Source organism: Chinchilla lanigera, unplaced genomic scaffold (assembly GCF_000276665.1).
Source record: "Chinchilla lanigera isolate Chin_1 unplaced genomic scaffold, ChiLan1.0 scaffold00049, whole genome shotgun sequence".
Classification (NCBI taxonomy): domain Eukaryota; kingdom Metazoa; phylum Chordata; class Mammalia; order Rodentia; family Chinchillidae; genus Chinchilla; species Chinchilla lanigera.
The window spans coordinates 9,748,023-9,768,457 of NW_004955450.1; the positions used below are offsets into that span (position 1 = coordinate 9,748,023).

General features: G+C 37.0%; 1 protein-coding gene across 7 annotated transcripts in view; it reads left to right on the top strand.

The window, feature by feature from the left end:
• Dennd4a (DENN/MADD domain containing 4A) overlaps positions 1 to 20,435 on the top strand; it is a 128,070-nt gene that overhangs the window by 24,789 nt on the left and 82,846 nt on the right. For 6 of the 7 annotated variants that reach the window (XM_005393707.2, XM_005393710.2, XM_005393709.2 and 3 more), the window contains exons 2-4: positions 8,696 to 8,774; positions 13,461 to 13,793; positions 16,946 to 17,195. In XM_005393707.2, the coding sequence (XP_005393764.1) occupies positions 13,483 to 13,793; positions 16,946 to 17,195 (561 nt within the window). In that variant the 5' untranslated portion in view covers positions 8,696 to 8,774; positions 13,461 to 13,482. The remainder of the gene's footprint in view (positions 1 to 8,695; positions 8,775 to 13,460; positions 13,794 to 16,945; positions 17,196 to 20,435) is intronic. The other variant, XM_005393708.2, reaches the window with a different exon arrangement.

The window sequence follows — 20,435 nt, forward strand, 5'->3', positions numbered from 1 at the left end:
GGAAGACCTCCTTCCGGGGAACCACGAGGCCAGGAGTGAGTCGCTGGTCCAAAGACCGGCGCTCCCCGCCCGAGGCTCCCCGTGCACTGGGGGCCCACCCTCCGGGAGCCAGCAGGCAGGATCTAAAACTTTTTTTGAATTTACTTTTTCAGTGACACATAAAGTTGTACATATTGTACACATGTGATGTTTTGATACATGTACACACTACATGTATTCCACTTAGGGTACACATACTTGCTCAGACATTTGTCATTTCTTTGTGGTGAACCATTCAGAGTGTAGTTTTTTGAAATAATAGAATGTCATCATTACTTTCTCACTCTGCTGTGCAATAGAATACCACAACTTACTTTTCCTAACGATAATTTAGTAAGTACCTTGGCCAACTTTTCCTTATTTCTCCTTTTCCCCTACTTTGTTCAGTTCCTTGTAACCATTGTTCTACTCTCAACTTTTAAGAGGTCAAATAAAAAGATGTTTTCATCAGGCTAGAGTTACTTGATAATAGTGCACTGAGCTTTTGTTTGTTTGTTTTTTTGAGACAGGGCCTCCCTGTGTAGTCCAGGTTGGCCTTGAACTCACTATGTGGGCTGAGGTGGCCTCAGACTTGAGGCTTTCCTCCTGCCTTGGCCTCCCGAGTGCTGGGATTACAGGCGTGTGCCACCACACCTGGCACAGTCAGTGTTAAGTTTGTGTTAGGTTTTAGAAGAGCCATTCTTGTTCACAGTGCCATTAAGAGTTACCAGGTGTGCTCGCTTCACTCCATTATCGCCACATTGGGTTTAGTGTCACCTTCTAGTTGAATTTCATACAGTACTTCAAAGTTGAGTTTAATTATCTTCAAGGATAATGATTCTTCCAACCATTTTAGAATGCATTTGGATTTCTTTCTGAATGAAATGTTCTTTTTATAATCTTTGATCATCTAGTAAGTCTTACAGATTAAAAGATGATACCAATCATTTTTGATAGTGGTAGGGTAACAAATCTCAAAGGTATTTTCAAGCATTAATTTATTCAAGAAGTTCTCAAAGGGCTGGGGATTTAGCTCAGCGGCAAAAGCGCCTGTCTGGCAAGTGCAAGGTCATCAGTTCAGTTCCTGGTACCGGAGAAAAACCAAACCCCCCCCCCCAAAAAAAAAGAAGTTCTCAGATACCATGTGAGGAAGAATAGGGATTTTTAACAAGTCTTGAAGTCTTTTTAAATGCCTTAAAATTCGTAAGAAATTGAAATGTTCAACGCTTATCAAGTGATAGAAGTATAAGTCTTTTAAAAAAGTAGATACACAATTTTGAGTAGTTGTATGTGATTATGAAATTTAAAGATGAAAATCCACGTGTGTTTGAGAAACAAATTCCACTGCTGGCAACAATCCATTTTAGATATCAGCTACCAAGTGCATATAATATTCAAAGAGGAAGTAACAAGTTTGCAATATGGGGGTGGTATGCCTCTGAAAATAAAGTAAAAGAAGATGGTGCAAGAAAGGAAATTGAAAACTAGACTTCCCTTTCACTCTAGACTGGTAAACGCTGTACATTTGTACTTCATATTTACTGCAAATATGAACAGATTTTCAGTGTATGCCTGATAGTTGACTTTTTGTTAATTTAGATAAGAGAATAATCTAATTTCACTGTGGGAAGGGTAAGCCTCTTATGGTTTCTTTATTTGAAAGAATGTATGTACCTTTAAAAATCTCCAGTGTACATTATCCTCTCTCATTGTTAGTAACTTCTCACCTTCTCATTTTCATTTCTGTCCTCATTTTTACTTTCATTCTTTTATGCTTTCCCTCTGACTTTTATATACTTTTTCTTGCCATGTATTTAACTTTGTTATCATTTTACTACTTTATTTTTTTTTAAAAGCAGAATATATTTATTGAGGGAAAGAAAGCTTCTGTCCAAGAGAGGAGAGGGCCCCGAGAGGGTTACCCAAGACACTCTCTTTTCTAGGGACTTTTATAGAACAAAACTACAAGGTGAGGTGGGTCCAAGGTAGGGGAAGGTGGACAAAACTGTGGTCAGCCAATAAAAATTATTCAGGTAAAATTGATTAAACCAGGATCAAATGGGGAAGCGAGTCACATAGCAAGTGGGTATGAATACAGAATGGGCTTTTCCTGTAAGGGGTTGAGTCAGTGACTCTTCAGGGTGATTGCTACCTATTTAGAATATCAATCCCGAAGCTGCCCGGTGCCCTGCAGCTGCACGGTTGAGAACTATTGCGCCACAGAGAAGCAATGACACAATTGGCCCGCCATGCAAGGGCTGCAGAGGCCCGCCCACGGACGTGCATGAATCATCCCGACATGGAGAAACCCCTGGGAATACATGCCACATGATGGGTCACTCTTGCCCTGCTGTTGAGAACCAGAAAGGTCCAAAGTCAGCGGAGGAGCAGCTGTTGAACAAGGACTTGGAGAACATGAGAATACAGACTACGCCTGAAGACTCAGAGGTCTAGTTGACCGGGGTCACAAGAGCTTTTCGCAAGCTGGAAACCAGGAGGACCTGTGCAATACCTGGGGAGACCCCCTGGAAGCCATTCTTCCCCTGACAGGCTCTGGTGGAGGAGCTCATGGAGCTCTGGAGAAGTCTGCACCGAGATTCCTGCTGCCTGTGCTGACAGTTGGGGAGAGGACACTAAGTGGATGTGGGGTCACAATGCAATGGGAGGCTGGAGAGAAAAAGCTACAAAAAATGGCTTTCGCCCCAGATGGCTCACTTGAGATGTTAGTAAGAATTGCCTTCTCAGTATTCTATAGCCGTGACGAGGAGGAAGCCAAGGAGTGAAAACAAAGAGACCGAGAAAAAGCAGCTGCTTTTGCTGCAGTGCTAAGAGAAACAGACCCTGAGTCTGATTCTTTGGGCCCCAAGAAGAACTCGACGACTACATTCATCTGCTACTACTGTTACAAGCCAGGCCACCTCAAGAGGCACTGCCCTAAGAAGCCCCCTGGGCCATGCCCTGAATGCAAAGGAGACCACCGGAGATCAGTCTGCCCTCTGAAGCAGAGGCCCCAGAGCTCAGACCCATCCTACCAGTTAGTCCAACAGGAATGAGGGGGCCCAGGGCATATTCTGCCTTCTCCCTCTGGCCAGTCTGTCATCTCCATGGAGGAGCCCTGGGTAATCATGACTATAGAGGAAAAAGAAAACAGCCTGTTGCTAGACACAGGTGCAAGTCTCTTGGTCTTTCTTTTCAATCCTGGCCTTCCTTCTAGCCGTCACACCTCAGTGAAAGGAGTCACTGGTGAGGAGGTAATACGCTATTTTTCACAACCCTTAGGCTGTAACTATTTGTTAGATCTTTCTTGGATATCTCTGTCTTCCTGAGAAACCACTTTGAAGATACCACCATGTATTACAGCAGCCATTAATATTTTCCTACTAATTTGTCCATAACTTTGTAATGTTTGTGTTGTTCCTGTGCTATTTTGTAAATGGATGTATGTTTATTATTATGTGTTTCCTACAACAGCCATTGAGAATAGTCTGTGATTATTCAGTTGGTCACTCATGTATAGCTCTATTTATTTTCTTTTTTTTTTCAGTTTTTTTTTTTTTTTTTCTGGTACCAGGAATTGAACTCATGACCTTGCGCTTGCCAAGCAAGCCCCATGCCGCTGACCTAAATCCCCAGCCCTCTATTTATTTTCTTTAGTAGCCACTTTGAAGATACTAAAGTATAGTAGCACAACTGTTGGTAGATTATCATCTCCTACCACTTTTGCCTGTAACTATTATTTGTCTGTTTGTTTTCCTGAGAAACTGTCTTGTAGATAACATTATGTAAAACAACAACCATTGATAATTTCCTACCACTTTGTCTATAATTTGGTAAGCCCCTCTATTACTATGTTATCCCTTCTTTTACTCTTTAAAATAATTAAAAAAAAAAAAAAAGAATATCAATCCCAGATGTCCATACCTAGGGAGGTATTTTGGGTGCATTTATTTAATCTTTTGTCGTGAGTCTGGCCCACAGCAGATACATATTTTATCTTGTCTTTCATGTTGGCTTCTTCGAGGGCCTGGCCCTATCAGACTGCGTATAATATTTCTATGTAACTCAGCTGCCTATGACACTCCCTGCTTTGAAAAAGTAACCTGAACTGCATGAGGGAGTAACAGGTGATGACCACTGTAGCTTCTTCAGGTTGAAAGGGGTCGTAGTTGTTGATCAGCAGTCAGAGATACTCTTCAGAGGGTCTGTCCAAAGGCCCTTGATAGACACCAGGTGTTTTCATCTTGGGTAGGCGTATAGCTTTAAATCTTCATCCAAGGATCTCGGTGGGGAACTCCAAAATGATACAGGAAAATAAAAAACTCCCGAACTGAATGCTATCTGGGAAGAGTTCGTATTCTCTAGAATCGAAGAATGAATTTTAGGAACGATGGAGGTTAAGAGCTAAATATATTTATTGAGGGAAAGAAAGCTTCTGTCCAAGAGAAGGACAGAAGGGGGTCTCAAGTGGATTACCCCTACTACTTTATTTTTTATTGTGCATTTTCCCTACCAATTTTTTTCCTACTTACATATTAACCTTTGGTCCTTTAAAGTGCATATTCACTAATTAACCTACCAGGCTCTTTGACAGATCGATTTCTTTTTCTCGCTTAATATAAACTATGGTATAGTACAACTCCAAATAAAAGCCATAAGAGCTAGATCATAAATTGATTAATTTGATTTTAGGCAGTCTATAATACTTTTATTATGAAATTTTCATGAAAAGAGTAATTGAGTTGGGCATGGTGATGCACACCTGTAATCCCAGCACTCAGAAGGCTGATGTAAGAGGATTGCCTAAGTTTGAGGCCAGCCTGGGCTACATAAGGAATTCATGGCCAGTTCAAACTACAGAATGAGACTCTGTCTCAAAACAAACAAACAAAAAAAAGTAAAGTAACTGAAAGAAAATCTCCAAGGACTCTCCTAGCTTTAAAATCCTATAATTTTACTGTGTTTTTACTTTCCTGTATTTTCTACTGTGTTGCTTTCATTCATTTAATAAATATTTATATACCTACCATCATGTTTGTATACTGGCCACATATTTGAAGGAATCAGAAGATGTAGAAGACGGAGTTTCTGCCTTTGACTAGATTATAAATGCCTATCCAGAGGCAAGCAGTAGCTGTATATTGATGCCTAGGAATTTCCAGGCTGTTCTTATTCTGTCAGAACAGATCCACATTTTTAAGACAATACCGTTTACATTAGCACCATTGTAATTTCCAGGTGAGGTGCAGAGTTGATCTTGAACAAAGTATATGAAAACTTTTTATATTCTTACATCTGGGAATGTTCACCGCAGCTGCTTTGTACCATTATTTTATATTGCCCACTTGTTTCTAGTCTAGAATTTATCCACGACAGGAAAATTCGTTGCAGAACTGAGACTGGTCTTCATTGTGATTTGGTAGATGATGGATCATTGTCAGTCCTCCTTTTGTGTGCATGTGTATGTCTGTTGCATGTATATATCTTTATGTTTATATGTCCACATTCAAGTATAATGTTCTAGAGACTGAGGAAATGTGACCAGCAAGTATTTCTACACCGTGTATCTTTATTTGTTGTGCTTTGGTTTGTTTCATCCATTTTGTCAGGAGGCATGGCTTTGGAAACATCTTTTCCTTTCACAGGCTGTATGTATTTCCTGGTTAAAATGTACCACTCCATCAACACTCTGGGAGGCTGAGGCAGGAGGATCAAAAATTTGACCCTAGCCTGGGTAACTTAGTGAGACCTTGTCTAAAAATAAAAAATAGGAAAGGGGCTGGCAATATAGCTCAGTGTAAAAGGCTTCGGTTCAACCCCAGTACCTCAAAAAACATATGCATATACACACAAACACTACTCCACAGTGATTAGGGACACAGTGGTGTAGACTGATGTGGAGGGAAGTGTGTGTGCTTATAAAAAGGCAGCGCCAGGCCAGGCGTGATGGCACACGTCTGTAATCCCAGCACTCAGGAGGCTGAGGCAGGAGGATCGTTGAGAGTTCGAGACCAGCCTGGGCTACAAAGTGAGCTCAAGCCCAGCCTGCATAGTGAGACCGTGTCTCAAAAAGACCCAAAAAAAAAAAAGGCAGCACCAAGGATCCTTATGATGGAACTGCACTTTGTGTTGACATTGAATACATGTTATGTACGTACGATAATATCATCTCTGTCAAATAGAAAATCACCTCTAATGTTTTCATTTTTTCATGGAAGTCATGGGCTCAGAGTAAGGTATTTGGAATTTCATCCTATCAGAGAGGGAACTTTTGATACTATTGTAAATGCAGCACCAATCTTAAAAGTTCAGCATTGAAGAAAACAGTGTTTTTTGAGTAATAATACAAGTGCTAAGTTTAATAGAGTACAGTATGATCAAAACAGTGTTTTGGATAATTTAAGACACTTAAAGTAGCATAAAATGTGTTTGGCATTGGTTGCAGCACTCTCATCATTGTGTCTAAAGAAGCTTGGTGGTTTATCAATACAATAACTAATGTTCAAAATTTACCAGTATTTCTGTATATATAGTGTATTGTTTGGTTTTTTGAGACAGGGTCTTGCTGTGTAGTGCTGAGATTACAGGTGTGCGCCACCACACCCAGCCATGTAGTATATTTTAACTAAAATTTTTTTATGATAATCTGATGTTGAATTTTTAAATTTTAATTTAGCTTATTTTTTCTGTTCTGGAGATTGAGCCCAGGGCTCTAGCCCTTTAAACAATTTATTTACTTATTTTTGTATCTTGAGACAGAGTCTCACTAGTCACCCAGACTAAGCTTGAATTTGTGATCCTCCCGCCTCTGCTACCCAGAGTGCTGAAATTATAGACATGCACCATCACTCCTGGCTTAATGCTGGATTTTAAAACATATTTCAGCAGCCCAGTATTCATGGTGTTGTTTTGTTACCTGCTGGCAGTAAGATTTTAGACATTTTTGAAAAACATACATACTACTTTGCATTTACTGCCTAAAGTTATTCACTGAGCCTGAGGTGATTGGTGGCCTAGTTTTTAAAAATACATTTTTATCCTCACCATTTTTAGTAGCCCAAAAGGTAACAGAGGTTATACTTACATTATTTGTTTATCCTTTTCACTCTACATTTCAAGACACCATCAAATTCTTGACTCAGAAAACTTTAGGCCATTTCCCCCCTTCACCCCTACTTCCCATACACACACACATATCTAGGACCTGTGTAGTTAGGTAAATGTCGTTCCTGTTTGTTGCTGCTATTTTCTGTCATTAGTAGATATTCCAATTAGCTGAAGTTGTTTTTCTTTCTATTGATGTTTGTGATTTCTGCATTTCAGGTTGTTTTCCTGCAGGAGCTTTGGATGCTTCTTGAGACTCTGTGTGTGTGTGTATGTGTGTGTGTGTGTGTGTGTAGCATTATAAAGCCAAACTTGTAGTACACTGATACAATACAGTTGGTCTTGCTATGCTGTAAGACTTTGTCAGTGGCACCATCTTTCCAGTTAGCATTTAAAATTACTCATCACCACAATTTACTAAGTTATGAATTTAAAAAAAAATCACAATGACATGTTAAACCCTATAATACAATGTAGCTTATTATCCTGCTTATAAGAGTTTGGCTTTTTGCTGAGATATCCCATTATTTGTTATTAATGATTTGATATAACTGATTCTATTTCAGTAGCCTTTAAAATTTATAATAGGCAGGCACTGTGGTGCACACCTGTAAGCCCAGCACTCAGGAAGCTGAGGCAAGAGGATCACTCCGAGTTCGAGGCCAGCCAGGGCTACAAAATGAGTTCAAGGCCAGCCTGAACTGTGTAGTGAAACCCTGCCTCAAAAGGACAAAAACAAAAACAAATCCAACTTATAATAAAAGAAGATACTTGTGGGCACTGACTTCTTTGAAACATGATGTGTATGTGGAAGTTACTTGACTCTGTATTGGAATTGTCTTGTGCAGTCTTGTTTTTCCTTTAGGAATGAGGTATTATGCATAAATGCCCCAGAAGTAGGCATTTTTAAAACTTTCTCAACTTCTTGCTTCTGTCCACATTCATTCTTTTATGTACTTTCTTACTCTTGCTTCCTCACTGTCTTGGTTACTTTCCTCTTGTTGCTGGGACAAAATACCTGATGCCTAAAATTAAGGAAGGAAAGGTTTATTTTGCTTACAGTTTGTGGAGGTTTCAGTCCATACTTGGCAGGTTACAAGGCAGAGTGGCACATGGCAGAGGGCTACAGCTCATGGCGGCAGAACACAGCAAAAGCAACAAACACAAAAGGGAGGAATGACCTCAAGCAGCCTCTTCCTCTCCCTTACATATGCAAACTATTTACCTCAGGGCGGGTGTAGCTCTCACACCCATAATCAATCAAACTCTAAAAGCCTGCCCCATGACCACATGAGGCTTTGGGGGGACACCCAGACACAAACCATAACACTCACCATGGTGTCTTACTCTCCCTTATCTGGTGATTTTTAAGGTTGTATCTATTCTTGACTGAAAAATGTTTGGTGAAAGAGCTGGCAGTTGAAAATGACTCATAGGCTCTTAACCACATGAACACAGTGCATGCAGTCATTTTGTGTAAAAATTGTTAGTAGAGCTGGTAAATATCCACAGGTATATTAAGGAAAACATTTGGCTGGAATTAATTTAAGCCCAATTCTTATTCTTTTTAATACAGTATTTCTCAAACTCTGAGGCCTGAAGAATTCACAAATTGAGGGCTGGTATTATTTTCAGACAGAAATCTTCAGTAATGTGTAAGTAGTTTTTATTTTTCATTGTTTCATTTCATTTTGCTGTTTTCTGTATTAAACACAGTGAAACCTGAATTAACCAGAATTCTTAAGGATTTGAAATATATTCACCACATAGTAATTACAAGTAACCAGGGACATCACATGCGTTATTGAAAGATGTCTTAAGATGTTTCTTGGATCAGTATTAATTAATACTATTTATTAGAGGCACAATCCTCAATGTAAAGAATACCAGGTTAAGTAAGGGATTTGAGTTCTTGCCCAAGGTCTGCTACTAACTAGTCATGAAGTCTTCAGTAAATCACGCTCTGTGGTTCAGTTTCTCTGACTATAAAATGAATATCCCTGCCAGATACCAATTCCTATCATATTTTTTATAAGTCAGGAATTAGTTACCTTTTAAAAGAGAGTTGTCAGATTACACATTTATGTTTTAAATTTTGATTTGAAATTTTTGCTTGGAGATAGGTATAGAAGGGTTCCAAAGTAGATTTGGGACAAGTAAAACTTGCCGGCTCAAGAAATCTCCTCACAGATATGATAGACAATGTGAATTGATAGGAAAGCACTCAAAGGTAAAGGATAACTGGGATATGGGAAAAGAGAGAAGGGAAAGAAGGAGAAAGTTTGTATGTATGTATATGCAGGATAGTTAACATGGCTGTTCTACTGTCTTGTATTTCTTTGCTGAAAGAAACTGTCAATGAGTCCTTGGTTGATCAGCTTTGTATGTCTATATCTGTTTTCATGAGAAACCACTTTGAAGATATCAATATGTAATACAACAAGCATTGTTAATTCCCTACCACTCTGTTTGTAACTCTGTACTGTCTGTACTGTTCCTTTGCTATTTTGTAAAATGTTGACTGTTAATATTTTCCTCCTTTTATTTAAAAAAAAAAATCTCCTCACATAAACCCATAAGGGGAAAGAAAATAAAATAGTGGCTGTTAACACCTGTGTAAGGAACTCTTGAGGAGAGAGTGGTAGGGGAACACTGGGCAGGGCGCAGGCATATACTTGCTGTCTGGAAGGATAATGGGTGAAGAGATAGCTAGAGGTGGAATAAAAGCGTAGAAAAAGATGAAGAGAACTAAATGAGAAACTTTGAGGGCAGAAGCTGTTGCTTTTACCTCAGTTGTCAGTGTCTCCTAGAATAGTATTAGATCTTAATGAGTATATATCAAAAGCTTATTGAATAAAATGAATGAATTACTTATCCAGTACATTCCTAATTTTGCTGAGTGTCCTGATAGTGGTAGTCACTAGACTGAAGCCCCTAGTTTGTGCATGTCAGCAATTACAATTTTTAAGTTTCAGGAAAATGATCCTGAATTATGGAAAAAATGAAATTATTTCATATCACATGCTGAGGAAGGCTATGAAATAAACATTCATTTAATAAATATTTTGAAACTACCTACCCATCATGCTTTGGATACTATCTTGGAATGGAAAATTGGGATATTGGTAGTATATATTTTCTCTTCCTTCCTCTCTGCTCTGTATTGGGGATTGAACCCAGGGTCTTCACAATGGGTTATACTCAAGCCCTTTTTATTATTTTTTTAAATTTTGAGACAGTATCTAAATTACTAATTTGCTCCAGCTAGGCTGAAACTTGGAATCCTTGTATCTCAGCTTTCCATTGTGTTGGGATCAGTATATATTTCTATGTGCTACAGTATTATGGAGTCAGTTAGTATAACTATGATGATGATAACAATTTGGAAAACGCTTATTAAATACACAATTCAAATACATCCCCTGATTGTAGCCAGGTACGAGGATTAGGATGTTGTCTGTTCTTAAGGAATACCAAGGAATATGGTGAAATACCAATATGCTGAATTACTGTAAATGAGATTGTTGATTTTTTTCTTTTGGCCACTCTGTGCAAATCATAGTTTAAATGAAAATCCACATAAATTGGTTGGAAAAATACAGTGAACATATATTGACTAGAAAGAGGAAACACTATGTGTAGTAAAAGAGGAAAAGAACAAAACTATTTGAAGAATAGTAGATTAGATTATCTTGTTTTAAAGAAAGATGAAGGTCTAGAAATGATGGTCTCTGGTTTTGATAATGTAGGAAAACATGAGCTAGAACAGTGATGGCGAACCTTTTAGAGCTTTCAGTGGTAACAGCCAACTGTGGCATGTATGCCATAGGTTTGCCACTACTGAGCTAGGATAACTAGGAAAATACGTTTTTTAAAAAGCAGAAAATTTCTTCTACTTTAAGTGAACTTCGGCGGTGGGTGAACTGGTCTGTAATTGCTGACAGTCACATGAATTTGTGACTGTCAGGTCCTGTCTGGAAGACTTTTGCTCCCTTTGCCATTTCAGTAGTAGTTGATCATTCTAAAAAAACTTCCCATGTTAAGAATTTTTTGTGTTTTATACATTTTCGAAATGTTCCCTATGATTTTCACTCCTTTTCTTGTCTTTAGAGTTAGCCTAGTAACAGATGTTTAATTACTTTTAGCTAATGGGTGAGATAAAAAATAGAATCTGAATTGATTGAACAGAGATCGAAGGGAGAAAAATCAGTCTCCATTGGTGGCTGATGACTTCCCAGCTTAGTTTTCTAAGCTGGACCTTTTGGAATTGAGAGCATATCTTTCTTATTTTGTTTTCAAAGAAAATAAATGTAAAAAGAGTTGTTTGGAAATACTAATTATTCATTACTGTGTTAAAGATTTTCAGTATTTTCTTTGCCTTGTAGTTTTTAACAGTATCTTTCCATTAGCTTCTAAACCCCAAATTTCCTTTTAAAACACTTGGTTGAAGAGTAAGAGTAATGCAGGCTGTGGTGGTATATGTCTGTAGTTCCAACTACTCTGGAGGCTAAGAGTGATGAGTTGGCATTTAACAGTCCTCAGAAAAGCAGGTTATTACTTCCTTTTTACTGTCAGTCTAGAAAGTATTTCTGAAAAGTTTAAACCATTAGGTAAAAAGGAATTGTACACTGGAGCCATATATATCTAAGTAAAATATGTAGAAACATTTAATCCTTCCTTAGGCTCATTTAAAAAAAATAGACTGGCAGTAAAATAGGGTTCATTACTCAGATAAAATTGAGAAGTTCTGCTACTTTTGTCAAACAACTACTGAGCTTTAATTTTTCTCTCTCCCATCCCTTTCTCTTATTCTCCCCTCAGAGAAGTGGTGTGCTCTCTCTGAGATAGTAAATGTACAAAAGAGGTGTGTAGTGTATACACTTAGGTTATTTGTTCTTGGAATCCTTTCTTTGTGTATATTGGAACTAAGTATGATATGAAACACAGAGAAATTCTATTTTTGATTGAACTTTTTTCTTGTAACAGCAGTATGAATATATAAACAGTATAAATACATAAAACCCGTGTAAACAGTGACGTGGAGTGTTTTCTTTTAAAATTAGGGTAGAAGTGATATTACACAACTGAGGGAGATTTTACTATTGAAGTACTTGCAATATATGGTAAATTCTGCTTTGTACATTTTGCTTTGGATTCATTATGAGCATCTATTACTGTTCTCTCTTTCCTGCTATTTAAAATTCTTGTATTTGTGTATCTGCTGAGATTAATTCATGGTGGATTTTTTTCTTGTATGTTTTTGTGGCTTTAGAATAGGGGCCCATCGGGAACCTGGGTTGAGGATGTTGCCCTCTAGAGCTGTTTTGCATTTGCTTCCCCAGGGATATCACTTGCCTGAGAACACTTTTATTATTAATTTCTCAGTTTAAGGTTCCTGGGTCCATGCAAATGGCTTGAGCTCAAGCCGTAAATTTACTTCAGCCAAGAGACAGATTGAGGCAGACTTTATTAACTCCTGGTGCTAGCGGATGGATTTATTTGTTTCTGTAGAAGTGCTGAGAACTTGAACCTGGCTTGCACATGCTAAGCAAGCACTCTTCCACTGAACTACATCCCTAGCACAGTGAATGGGTTTTTAAAAATTCACTCTTTAATTCAGGAAATGTGTAGTCGTTTGAAGCTTTTGGCTTTATATGGGTGTTCTGTTTCCAATTGCCTATCCTATATGGTTCCAAGCTTTGTTTCCTATTCCTGTAAAGCTTTTAAAAACAAAACCCTTGGATTATTGAGGAGATCAGCATATTTCCCCACCTGATATTAGCTTAGTATAGACTATATTCAGGCTTTTGGTTTCTTCAGTGTTTTGAAGCCCTGAGAATTTCCTTTAGTACATTCTTGGAAGTTAATCTGCATATGTAAGAGGAATTTTGTCATTGTTTATGTAGGTGACCAAGGATTCTATGTCATCAGAGTTGGAAATGCATACATTACGTTTATAATAAATAAAAACGCTGAAGATACTCTTTTTAAAAAGGGACATGCTTTTTATTTATAAAGGTAAAGTATATAATATAATATTAGGGAGATAGCATTCTTTTTGTAGTTTTTTCTTTGTTTTACTTTTTTTTTTTTTTTTTTTTTTTTTTTTTTTTTTGGTCTTTTTAAGACAGGGTCTCACTATGCAGTTTAGGCTGGCCTTGAACTCACTTTGTAGCCTAGCCTGCTCTCGAACTGGCAAAGATCCTGCTTCAGCCTCCCGAGTGCTGGAATTACAGGCATGGGCCACCATGCCCCGCAGTTTTTTCATTCTTATTTGTACTTCAGCTGCTTATATTTTTTTTGACTTAGGATAGAATACTAGTCTTTTATTTTCCTTTTAGATGTGACCTTATATAATGGAAGATGATTGAAGACAAGGGACCTCGTGTTGCAGACTACTTTGTTGTGGCAGGATTAACTGATGTTTCAAAGCCTCTTGAAGAAGAAATTCACTTCAATGATGCCTGTCATAAAGTAGCTAAACCAAAAGAACCTATCACAGATGTTTCAGTTATCATTAAATCTCTTGGGGAAGAAGTGCCACGAGATTATATATGCATCGATGTTACCCCAACTGGATTGTCAGCTGATCTCAATAATGGGAGTCTTGTGGGGCCCCAGATTTACCTGTGCTATAGAAGAGGAAGAGATAAGCCTCCACTTACAGACCTAGGGTAAGTATTTTTTAATGAATTATTGCTACCGATCCAAATTATATGTCTTCTAGATTTTGAAGATAACTGTTCGTTTTGTTCATTGGTAGAGGTAGCTTTAGAAATAGATAGACTTATATCCAGAATCTTGTGTTCTCTTCCTGTTTATATTTTGTCTCGTTTTGTCCTGCAGGTCCCTAGCACTCCTATCTTTTCCTTAGATGGGAAACGGGGGACAGAATTTGAAAAACATTTATAGAAAAGTACCAGATATTGATGTATTATCTTGATCAGAAGCTTTTAATTTTTATTACTTTCTTTTGAGGTAGGATCTTTCTTTGTTGCCCATGCTGGTCTCACACTTCTGAGCTCAAGCAGTCCTCCTGCCTCAGCTTCCTATGTAGCTAGGACTACAGGCATATGTCATTGAACCTAGCTTTATTTATTTTTAAAGTATAGAAAAGGATGGCTTTTAAACATGCTCTAATGATTATAGATGAATGTTTAACTGTGTATCAAACAAGCACCTTGGGATTCAGTAGAGATTTACTTGGAGTACTATATTGAATTTGGGATTGTTTTTTGTTTATAACAACTTTATTGATTTACTTTATTAGTTACCATATAATTCACCCATTTAAAGCACACAATTCAGTGTGTCTTAGTGTACTCAGAATTAGTAGCAGTCACTACAATATATAGTAGAACACATTCATCATGCCAGGAAAGAACTGCACACTCGTAGTTGCTACCCATGTTCCCTTATCTCCTTAGTCCTAGATAGTCACAGTTTATATCAGTCTGTAGATTTGCCTATTTTGCACATTTCATGTAAATAGAGTCACACTATGTATGCTCTTTTCTGACTGGCTTCTTTCACTGAGGATATTTTTAAGGTTCATCCGTGTTATAGTGTGTGTCAGAACTTTATTCCTTCATATGGCTCAGAAGTATTCCACCATATGGCTGTACCATAATTTATTTATCGATTCATCAGTTGATGGATAGTTGGGATATTTCCACTTCTTGACAATTATGAATAATGCTCTGAATATTCATGTACAAGTTTTTATGTAGACATATGTTTTTATTTTTCTTGTGCATATACCTAGTAGTAGAATTGCTGGGTCATATGGTAATTCTCTGTCTAACCTTTTGGGTAACTGCCAGGATGTTTTCCAAAGCATCGCCACCATTGTCCATTCCCACTAGCAGTGTATGAGCCTTCCAGTTTCTCTACATTGTCATTTTAACTACAGCTGTCTGAGTGGATGTGAAATGGTATCTCTTTGCAGACTTGATTTGCATGCATTTGATGGCTAAAGATGTCAAACATGTTTTCATAGGCTTGTTGGCAAGAAACATCTATTCAGATCTGTTACCCTTTCAAAAATTCAGTTATCTTTATTGTATTGAGCTTAAAACTTCTTCACATATTCTGAGACAGTTTCTTACTAGTTATATGATTTGCAAATACTTACATACATTCTGTGGCTTTTTATCTTCTTTATAGTTTTCTTTGAAGCCATGATTTTTTGACTTTATAGCTGAGTAGTATAAGGCGCAGATGTTAATTACAGCCTAAGGTGACACAGGTAGTAATAAGTGTAGGAATTTGAATTTAGTTGTCTCATTTCTCCATGATAGGTGCTGTTGATTGATTTAGAGACAGAGTTTCACTAGGTAGTCCAGGCTGGCCTTGAACTCGCTCTCTACCTCCCTCTGCCTCCTGAGTGCTGAGATAACACATGTGCAGTACCTTGCCCAAAAAGATCAAAAGGAAGAAGACAAAGCACTTAAGCTAACATTAAAGTTAACACAGTTGTTACGATTGTCAAATTTAGGTCTGAATTTTCAATAAAATATTGTTGACAGAAGCAAAGAGGAATGTATAATTAATTAGAAAGATATGATCATTTTATTTTTTATTGTTCTAGTTTTTGGGGGATGTTTTTGAGATAATCTCACTTTATAGTTCAGGCTGGCCTTGGACTCACTAATTAGCCCAGGCTGGCCTCAAACTCATGATGATCCTCCTGCCTCAGCCTCCTGAGTACTGGGATTACAGGTGTGTGCCATTATATCTGGAGACATGATTATTTTAGAAGGAAAAAATTTAAGCAATTCTTGACTGTAAACTATTTGTATAATAGGATTTTATATGTGCAACTATTGATTGGTATTGCAGACGTTCCTGTTACAACCATTTCATATGAAACACATTTAATATAGTATATTTAAGAAATGTCAAGGACAGCATTAAAGTCAAATCAGTGACTTCTGTGAGGAAATAAACTAATATTATTAAGTAGGAGATTTTCGTGGTCTTTCCTAGTGCCATTTTTTGGGTATAAAAAGTGGATGTCAGGCCTGGCACAGACTTTTTTTCAGTGCTCAGGATAGAATCCAAGGCGTTGTGCATATTAGGCAAGTGCTCCACCACCAGGCTATACTCCAGCCCTCTCTCACAGATTTTTAATTAAAGTTAGATCTGAGGTTATTTTCTTATGGACTAAAACTCTTCTTGAAGCTAAGGGAAGTATTAGAGATGAAAGTACGCAAGAAGGTCCTATGCTCTGGGCGGGTAACTTATTTTAAAATTTTAACTTTGACCAAAATCTAAATTTATTTTCTTTTTCCTTTCCTTTCTTCTGTTCCTTTTTTTCCTCCTTCTTTTCCACTCCTTTCCCTTCCTTTTTGTTGTAGAACTGGGGATCACACCAAGGGCTCTCTCTACCACTGGGCTATATCCCCACTCTTTTATTTTTTATTTTGAGACAGTCTCACTAAGTTGCTCAGGCAGGACTTGAACTTTCAATCCTCCTGCCTCAGTGTCCCAAAAGGATGTACAAGTTGCTTTTTCTAAGATGTTTTCAGGGACAAAAGTAAACACATTAAATGCTAAACAAGGGTCTTTGTATGAATTGTTGCTATTTTCTCCTTTATGTTAACAAACTTGAAAGTTTATTTGAATTCTTTTGTTTAAATTTTTAGTGAAGAAAATAGTTATCCTTTAATTTTATACAGGTGTGTACAGTTCAAGCTTGCAGTAAGATATAGAATATTGTTACCACAGGTACATTTTAGGATGAGTTAATAATGCCTGAGAATATTGCCTTTCATGTTTAAGGATGCCTTGTATATTTACATATTTATTTTTATTTGTATTTTAGGGTTTTATATGACTGGAAAGAAAGATTGAAACAGGGCTGTGAAGTTATTCAAAGTACTCCTTATGGGCACCCTGCGAATATTAGTGGCAGTACGTCATCACAAAGGATTTATATCACTTACCGAAGAGCCTCCGAAAACATGACTCAAAACACACTGGCTGTCACAGACATATGCATTATTATCCCCAGTAAAGGGGAAAGCCCACCACACACATTCTGCAAAGTTGACAAGAATCTCAATAACAGTATGGTAAGTGATTCTGCACTAAGAAAATTAGCTACTGATTAAAAGAGTATAACTTTAAATAAATCTTTTCTTGAAAACTATAATTGCAGAATTGAAAAATGTTTTTAGATGTTGGTTACTTTATTTTTTAAAAAGATATCTTGTTTCAAAAGAAGCTATACAAAAAAAAAACCTTCCTAATTTAAAAAAAAAAAAAAAAAAAAAAAGCTTTTCACCCTACCTACAAAAGTACTGTGCTAACCATGGCTGCCCATACCCCCAACTTGTGACCTGGATCCCATACAGCTCTAAGGCAAGGCTTTGGCAATTCTTCCTACTTTTTTTTTTTTTTTCATTTTAAAGAGAAGGAAAAAAAAAAAAAACCAATATGACAATGAAAACAAAAACAAAACATTATAAAAACAATAAAGGCAATACAGGATTTCATATCAAGATTATAGGAATTAACCATGGCTCCTACTTTTTTTGAATGATCATTTTTTTCCCTATCAGACTATTGCTTCCAGCATGCAAATCATATTGCAGGATCTCGCATCTTCACAGACCTTTTTGACCTCATATCCCCCTCCCTCTATTACCCCATTTTATTATGCTTTACAATAAAACTTTGCAGAAGAGCTCAGTATATTCCAACCCATTCTTCACTTTGACTCTTTCCTATCAAACTTTTATCTCCATTTTAACTCCAGGATTTCTCCTTTTGAATTTAGTTCTCCTAAGTAGTTCAGCAGGTTTTGACAGAGGATCATTTTTTCCTTCTGGAGACAGTGGCAGAAGGAGAAGCTGTGTTCTCTTCTCCTATGCTTGTTTGCTTTTCCTCCCACCTCATCAGTCATGGCTATCGCTGTCTCCTGCTCAGTGGGTGCTCCAGGGTTCAGCCCTCCACCCTTCTATCTTCACCATCTTTGTGTTGCTGATCTCATTCTGTACCTACAGGCTATGTGTGGATGATGTCTAAATTTATGTGTCTAACCAGACTGCTCTCTTCTACTATCTTTTCTTGAATATATTTTCTAATAGAGCATCTCAAATTTAATATGTCCAGCTCTGAATGCCTCTGTGCCTTTCCAAACCTACTTATCCACACAGACTTCCTTGTTTGGTACATGGAAATTGCACTCTCGTAGTTCCTCAGGCTAAAACCCTTGGGGTAATCTTGAATTTTCTTTCCTAATTCTCATTTAGTACCTGTAAACTGTTGCTTCTAATTTCAGACTCTATCTTAAACCAGACCACTTTCAACTACTTTGTTGTCACAACTCTGGTCAAAGCCATAGTAATCTCATAATGGGATTATTATAATAGTCTCCAAATTGGGGAGCCAAATTTTTCTCTTAAGAGCTAGATAATAAATTAGACTTTGCAGGCTATATATAGTAGTTTCTATCCCATGTTCATCTTTTATTTATTAAAACAAACTTTGAAGTGTGAAAACTAGTCTTAGTCATTATACATTGTATACATTTACTCAGTTACCACACTGTATTCCATAAATATGCACAGTCACTATGTCTCAGTTTAAAAGAAAATTTTTAGTTGAAGTATATGAAAATGGGCCATGTGCCAAATGCAGGCTGGCCATAATTTGTTGGCACTTGATCTAACTGATCACTGCTTCCAGTTCCGTTCCCTATCAGCTATTCTTCATGATAGCAGCAAGAGTGATCCTTTGAAAACATAAATCAGATCCTAGTATTGCTTTGCTTAAAACTTTAATGGCTTTCCAACTCACTGTTAGTAAAAGCTAGTCTGTAATTGTCTTCTTTGTCTTTGTTCCTTTATTGCTGTTTTCAATTTTTATTTATTTTAAAGAGAAAGGAAAACAATAACAAAGATAAAAACAAAGCAACACAAAAACAATAAAAACGATACAGAATTTCAAAACAAGGTGATAGGAAACTAACAATAGTTGTTATATTACATATTGTTACCTTCAATGAAGTTGCTGCTGTTTTCAATATAAAGAGCTGTTTTCTTATATAGTGAAGTGGAAAGTGAAAGTTCCATCTTTTGCCAGAGAACAATGTTGGTTTGTTCTTCCAGACCTTTTAGAGTGCACATAATGCAGAGTAAATACAGTGAATTTATCCTTTATCTTTCAAATAGTGGAAATTTCTATATATTCTGATATAAGCATTTTTTAACTATTCATCTCTATTAGTTTATATAATTATCTTCTTAATTCTTTTAATGACTGCATAGTATTCCAGATAATACAAGTACAGAGTGATAAATAGAAGTTATTTCTAGTTTTTCCCATTACTAATAATGCTGCTTTGATTAATTCCATGCATTTTTCTTTGCATTTTATTAGAATGTTGGTGGAAAAATAAATAATTGTAGGTAAAATTGATGATCCACGGCTGTGCTGTACATTTTGAAAGATGCTGATAAATTGGTGTCAGCTTGTACTCCAAGCAGCCATAGTGTGTAAAAATGTGTTTAAGAATTTCCTAATTCCCACATCTTACCAGCATTGGTAAGCATTGGTTACCACTTACTGACATTTTATGGATCAACTGTCTGATAGTAAATCATTCTAATTTTAACTTGCATTTCTTTGACTACAGTGGAGGATGAGCATCTTTTAATGTATGCAGTAGTCCTCCCTTATCTACAGGAGGCACATTCCAAGACACACAGGGACTCAGTTAATTCTCTCAAACACCTTAGTAGATATTTTTCCTTCCTTTTACAAAAAAGAAATTTGAGAGTTAAAGAGGTGGTTATTTTCTTAGAGCCATATCTTCAGTAAGTAAGTAAGCAAGAGTCAGATATGGGATATAGAAATGTAGACTCAAACTCCTAGACATTGTATTACCTTGCTTCTTTCTTTGTGTGTCCTAAATTTCTGGATCAAAGTATATGTATTTCATTTTACTTTATTATTTTTAAAATCTTACTGTCTTGCTAAATTACCGAGACGGGCCTTGATTTTGCTATCCTCAGCCTCCCATTAATACTGGGGTTATAGGCATGTGCCACCATACCCAGGTATGTTCACTTTTTTATATACAGGAAGATTTAACCAATTTATAGTCCTACCAATAAAATCCAAAAGTGTTTTTTTCATTTTGTCAATAATTGATTTTTTAATCAAACATTTTTAAACATAATTTTCTTTGGTAGTACAGAAGATTGAACTTGGGACCTTCACATTGAGATACATCCCTGTCCCTTTTTACACATTTTTGATTTTGAGACAGCATCTTGCTAAGTCACCAAGTTGCCCAGGCTGGTCTT